At 39.0% G+C, this 7063-nt stretch overlaps 1 protein-coding gene across 1 annotated transcript; it reads left to right on the top strand.

The window, feature by feature from the left end:
* Positions 1–3158: 3158 nt before the first annotated feature.
* Positions 3159–4091, top strand: LOC129629009 (olfactory receptor 491-like). Its single transcript, XM_055548750.1, has one exon. The coding sequence runs from the start codon at positions 3159–3161 to the stop codon at positions 4089–4091; it is 933 nt and encodes a 310-aa protein (XP_055404725.1).
* The last annotated feature ends 2972 nt before the right edge of the window (positions 4092–7063 follow it).

The raw sequence follows: 7063 nt of genomic DNA, 5'->3' as shown, positions 1-7063 counted from the left end.
TCTGAAAGGTGAGTGCAATAGTCATGGATTTTATTTAAACTTGTATTCATTCAATGAGAAATTAAAAATGAAAGAAACTCTGTCAACAACTTTAGCTCTTGAGTCCTGTTGAAACTCTGGCTTCAGCAAAATTTGCACTGCAGAATGGTCATCCTGAACACCCAAAGCAAGCTTCCCAAGAGACCCCAGAGAAGTGTGGATGGTCTGCAGAAGTCAGAGCCACTGCTGAGCTTCTATCACTGCAGCTATGATAATGAAATCAAGAAGAAACCAACTGATATTCAGGTTGGATGAGGCACAGAGCATAGAGGGGTACACTTTCTCTCTATCATCAAAGTGACCAATGCATTGAAGGAAGGGATATTTGAGCTTCAGAACCCCTGAGCCAGCTGGAGAAGCATCAATAGGATGTTTATAGAAAGAACCCTAAGTAGCCAGCAGAGAGGACAGGGAGGGCAAGAATTAGTTATGAATCATTACACTTCTCATCAAAAATTAAATAATTGAAAACCTACCAACACATCATTTTTACTTAATGAAAAATAATTATTTAGCTCTGATATATGATCAAACACTTTTGAGTATTTTGTAGATATCATTTCTTTTAATCTCACAACAAAGCTGCTTTATAAGGACAATTATTCCCATTTTAAAATGAAACAAGGAGTCAGAGATTTAAGTATGATGTGCAAGTTACAATATCTGGTCGCTGGGAGGATCTGAATTTTCCATCTCCAGTCTCCATGACTGCTGTCAGCAAGATTGAAGCTCACACTGTGTGCGCAGTGAATGCAGGATTGGTCCCCCTTAACTCTTCTTGAGTCAGAAGGCAAAGAGCACACATGCTGCTCAGTGCTTGGCTCAGTCCTCAGATAAGCGTATGTTCAGAGGCTGAGAGCAGAACCGTGGGGGATCTGAAAGTATACCATGGGATGAATGGGAAAGGGATTTGTGAATGTTAATTTTTCAAAAGGGGAGGCAATTAAGGCATGCTCTGCTTAGTTGCTCAGTCGTGTCTGACTCTGACTCTTGGCAGCTGCATGGACTGTAGCCCACCAGGCTCTTCTGTCCGTGGGGATTCTCCAAGCAAGAATACAGGAGTGAGTGGCCATGCCAGCCTCCAGGGTATCTTCCCAACCCAGGGATCGAATCCAGGTCTCCTGTATTGCAGGCAGATTATTTACCATCTGAGCCACCAGGGAAGCCCAAGAATACTGGAGTGGGTAGCCTATCCTTTCTCCAGGAATCGATCCAGGGTGTCCTACATTGAAGGTGGATTCTTTACCAACTGAGCTACAAGGGAAGCCCATATTCAAGTATCAATGTTTTGATATTGAAAGAAGATGATTTGTGCCAACCACATAGAGAATCAAGTGAAAAACTAAAAACAGATTTTCATGATTGAGCCAACATACCCAGAAGTAAGCTTGCCTCTCACTAGAGTAATTTAAGTGCACTTATAGAAGATGAGTCAAAAAGAGCACATTGTTTAATGAATTGAAGATTCTCAGCTGTTGGTTCGTAATACCTTACAATTCATTCTGTCAAAATCCCACCACTGCAAACAATAAAGGCTTTCATATTCTAAAGTAAGAAATTAAGAATGGTGAATATATTTTATACTTATATTTATCTTTATGGTAAATGTTTCAAATCTTAAGAACTGCAATAATGTTAGCAGAAAATTGTCTTTCTATGAAAATAAGAAACAATGACACTAAATAGAAAATTTCATGGTTGGGTTAATGTGACTCTTAAAAGTACAAAAGTGGTAAAAAAGTGTATAGGGATATATGTTTCAAAAAGTAATTAGGGATAGAATATGAAGCTCCATGAATATTGTACTGGAGTTGGGCCATGTATTCCATCTGGCATATTCATTGTACAAATCATGCCTAAATTCATTTAACATGTTCTCTTCAGCACATTTTACTCCCACACACTAGTTATTTGTGATGCAGGGATACACACCATTTTGAGGAGACTATGTATTAATTGAGAAGAATAAAATATAAACAAGCAAAAACCAAACAAAACAAAATCCCATAACCCAGTACAAAGAATGGCAGTCTAGACATCTTCAAAGCATGATGTCCACCCAAAGGAAATTTTTCTGATTACACCTTAGATGTTAGAGCAGATTTTGTAGAGAAATGAACTTGCAGGATGAGTAGAAGTCACCCAGGATAATGATGGTGGGAAGTTGGGGGCCATCCAAGTGAGAGTACAAGGATTAAAGGTCAGAGAGGGTAGAGTGCACTAAGGGGACTCTAAAGTGTTCAGGAAGGTTGAATCAGTGCAAGTGTTGGATGGAAACATCCTGAGAAACAAGCAGAGTCATATGCAGGGGATACATCAGAAAGCATACACTATGCTGTGCTAAGGAGGGTAGGTTTCATCTTGGAGGCTAAAGAAAGTATGAAAGACTTGAAAGAATCACTTTTGCATTACCTTTTACTTCAGTAAGAGATCACTTTGGCAGATGTACTGTGAATTATAAAGGCACAAGAATGAAGACAGTGAGGCAAACAGATAAATACAATAAAAGAGACAAATGAACAGGGCCTAAAATGATTAGGGATACTAGCGGTGCAAATATGGGAATGGATAAATAAAATGGAGAGCTAAATTGTAGATAGTATCAATAGGATTTTATTAGATGTGGTACAGTGAGAAGAAGAAGGCTAGGGTCACTTCTGTGTTTCAGACATGAGAGATTGGGTGGATTGTAGTATCATCCCACGAACACAGGACATAGGAGTGGTCTAATGAAAGGGTGAGTTTGGTCTGGAGAAGGCTGAGTTTAAGGTATTTGTGGGATTTCTAGCTGGAGACTTCCAGATAACTGAACTTATATAACTGGATCTTGTGAGACAGATATTTCTAGAAATAAGGTTGGAAAGATATAGAATAAACATCAGACAAATAAAAGAATATAATGAGGTCCCAGAAAATGAGATTGAATCATTCTTCTTTTGTGGAAAAAGAGCCCCCCCCAAAAAAAAATTCCGTTCAGCACCATATTTACAGCTAGGCAGAGGGAGAAATCATTGTGAATAAGTGTAATGAATAACCAAGGAAAAATAAGAATGTATAGAATAAAAACATTTTTTAATGAATTTTCAAATTTCCCTCAACAGGAACAGTTCCCAGAGGAGATGGAGGCTGGAAACTACACCAGTGTGACAGAGTTCATTCTTTTGGGATTAATAGAGGATCCTACACTTTGTGTCATCTTCTTTGTAATATTTCTAGGTATCTATGTTGTCACCTTAGTAGGCAATATCAGCATAATTATTCTGATAAGAAGCTGTTCCCAGCTTCAGACTCCCATGTACCTCTTCCTCAGTCACTTGGCTTTTGTAGACATCCTGTTTTCCACATCCATCACACCTATGATGATTATAGGATTCCTGAAACATAGATTGGCCCTCCCAGTTGCTGGCTGTGAAGCCCAGCTTTGTTCTGTGATCACATTTGGGACAGCTGAGTGCTTCCTGCTGGCTGCCATGGCTTATGACCGCTATGTGGCCATCTGCTTGCCCCTGCTCTATTCCACCCGTATGTCCCCCAGAGTCTGTGTCCTCTTGGTAGGGGCTTCCTATGTGGGTGGATGTGTCAATGCTTGGACATTTACTAGTTGTTTATTGACTCTGTCTTTCTGTGGACCAAATCATATAAATGACTTTTTCTGTGACTTCTCCCCTCTGTTGAAACTTTCCTGCTCAGAGGTCTCCACTACTGAAATTATCCCTTCCATCTCTTCTGGCTCCATCATTGTGGTCACAGTGTCTGTCATAGCTCTCTCTTACATCTGCATCCTCAACACCATCCTGAAGATGCGCTCCACTGAAGGGAGACACAAGGCCTTCTCCACCTGCACCTCTCACCTCACCGCAGTCACTCTCTACTATGGAATGATTACCTTCATTTATGTGATGCCCAAATCCAGCTACTCAATTGACCAGAACAAAGTCCTGTCTGTGTTCTACACAGTGTTGATCCCCATGTTGAACCCCCTCATCTACAGTCTGAGGAACAGAGACGTAAAGGAGGCCCTGAGAAAGGTAATTCTAAGAATATATTCTTAGGATCCGTTCCCAACATTTCAGGTGCTCGTTCATCAGCATTACATTTGTGTGTGTCTGTGTGTTATTCGCTCTGTTGTATTCGACTCTGCAACCCCATCAACTGTAGCCTGCCAGGCTCCTCTGTTCATGGAATTCTCCAAGCAAGAATGCTGGAGTGGCTAGCCATTTCATCCTCCAGGGGATCTTCCTGACCCAGGGATTGAATCAGAGTCTCTTGCATTGCAGGCAGTTTCTTTACCATCTGAGCCACCAGAGAAGCCCACCCACCAAATACTGCTTAACTGATTGATTAAATTTAATCATAATACTTTTAATTCTCACTTATATACACTTATAAACCAGTAGGGAGACATCTTGAAATCAGTAAAAATGACAGTAATTACTTTCACTATTACATGTTAACACTTGCAGATGCCTAGAACTTTTTCTTTAATAATTTCTACTTATAATATGCCCAGCCCTATTCTAAGTACATTGGTATATTAGCTGGGTTATTTCTTGTAAAAATCCTACATTAGTAGTTCTTATTTATATTTTATAAATAAATTATCTGATACAGAGATATTAAATAGATTGTCCAGAATGATACAGCTAGGAAGTTTTTCAGTCTTTGAATCTAGAAAGTCTGAGTTTAAACCACCATGCTTCATCATTTAATTTTCACAGCAATATCATGATGCTGCTTATTTAAAAATTACCCCAATTTACAGATGAGACTACCAAGTCTCAGAGGGATTCAACAATTTGTTTGAGAGATATGGACCCTAGTCTCCGATTCACTTGGAATCAAGTCCTCTCATTCCACGCACTTGATCTACTCTGTAAAACATAATCAGTTCAAGGACTTCAGCACTGTTACTGATCTAGAGGATTTGAGCAAGATAAGAAATCCTAAGCTGTTTCTTTTCATCAGCCTTCTGAAAAAACTCTACTCTCAGTAAGTCTAGGTTGTGAGGACTCCAAAACCAAGTATGAGAATGGGAAAACTGGATTGGTTTACATCTATAAAAAATGAGGTCTAGACATGACAATTACATGATTTGACTGGAAGTCTAACTATATTTAAGCACATACTACAAACAAATATTCCCACTTGGCATAATGTAGTTTTCCATAGCTGTAGAAACTAAAAAGCATATCTTTGAATTAACATTCCAACTAATGTGATAACATCCAGAGTTCCATAATCTAGATTTATAAAAAACTTAATTAAGAAGTGCTGCCAAAGATTGCAGTAAATGTATTTCTTACATAATAATCTACCCTCATTTTTTTCTGGAATTCAGGAACTCCCAATTCAATGTAAATACTGAGACAACTTTTTAGAGCATCTGAAAGCAAGACATGGATTATAAAAGTCCTTGACTCAGTGTAATGGGGTGAAAACAAGTGAGGATTGGGAGACATAGTAAGAAACAAAATGGGATATTATAATACATTGCTAAGTTAAAATGTAGATTATCTGTCATATTCTGGCAAATTTTAGGTGGGAACACAATGATTAAATGAAACAAGGATAAATTAAAACATGTGAAATGATCCAATAATGGATAAATAAAAACATTCTCTAACCACAACACATCTGACACCAAATTTGTGGTATTTTTCCCCCATATCAACCAACTGCAATACCAGTATGTTCTAAATATCCAGACATCAAATTGATATTCTATTCTTTCATTCAATTCTGACACTAACTCCCTGGAGGTACAGTCAGATTTCACAGGTTTAAGACTCAGTTGCACAACTCTGCCCTCCCTTCTGACACCAGTCACAAGTAATGGGTCCCCAAGGTATCCACATTTCCGTCCAACTTGGCTACAAGTCAAGGATTCCCACAGGCCTCTTCCAGGTGTGAGAGTTTGCTAGAATGACTCAACAAAATTCTCTGAAGCATCTGCTTACATTTACCAGTTTAACATAAAAGATATTATAAAGGACAAATTAACAGCCAGATGGAGAGACACACCGCACCAGGTCTGGAAGGGTCTCCAGGGCAGGAGTTTCTATCACCAGGAAGCCGAAGTGTATAATCTGGAGTGTATAACCCTCCTAGCACATGAATCTGCTGGTCAGTTTGGAAGCTCTCCACCCCATAGTTTAGGAGTTTTATGGAGGCTATGTAAAAAGTCTCCAGCCTCTCCAACCTCACTGCAGAAACACGTGTGAACGTAAAGTTCCAAGTCTGTAATCATGGTTTGATCTTTTTGGTGACCAGTCCTTTTTTTTCTTAATTTATTTAAATTGGAGGCTAATTACCTTACAATATTGTAGTGGTTTTTGCCATACATTGACATGAATCAGCCATGGGTGTACATGTGTTCCCCATCCTGAACCCTCTCATCCAGAAGCTATACCAAAATCCCACCAAGAATCTTCTCATTCCAACAAAAATACTCCTATCACCCAGGAGTTTCCAAGGGATTCAGGAGCCCTGTATCAGGAACCGGGTTTAAAGAACAAATATTTGAACAAAAGATGCTTCTAACACCCTTTTCATTCAAGAAACTGCAAGAATTTTAGAGCCCTATGTAAGGAACTGGGGGTAGAGACCAAAGATTTATTTCTATTATGTCACAGTCAACAACCTGGTATGTGGCTATGGACCCCTCATAGCAAATGACCATAAAGAATGAAGATACTGGCACAATGTTAGAATTCCATTTGGTTATTAATAGTTATTCAGCTCATTATCATAACATACGAAAAGGTCCCCCAGGGTGAGGCTATTCAGGTTTACAGGCTTCCATCTAATCTTGTCAGGTTCTAATCACAGGAGTGGTCTCAGCAACATATGGCTTCACTCTTCCAGGCATCAGGTTTAATTGAGCTAGGAGTCAGAATTATCACTTGCTTTGAGTCTCTTTTGAATCTCTTCTATTAGTAGAATACTGGATTTTTAATAAAATGCAGTTATAATTGTCCTGTAAAAATCCCAAGTACATACTGACTAGTATGACCAGAGCTTTAAT

Source organism: Bubalus kerabau, chromosome 15 (genome assembly GCF_029407905.1).
Source record: "Bubalus kerabau isolate K-KA32 ecotype Philippines breed swamp buffalo chromosome 15, PCC_UOA_SB_1v2, whole genome shotgun sequence".
In the NCBI taxonomy this organism is placed as follows: Eukaryota; Metazoa; Chordata; class Mammalia; order Artiodactyla; family Bovidae; genus Bubalus; species Bubalus kerabau.
Note: the sequence above shows the minus strand (reverse complement) of the source record. Positions and strands in the feature narration are given on the sequence as shown.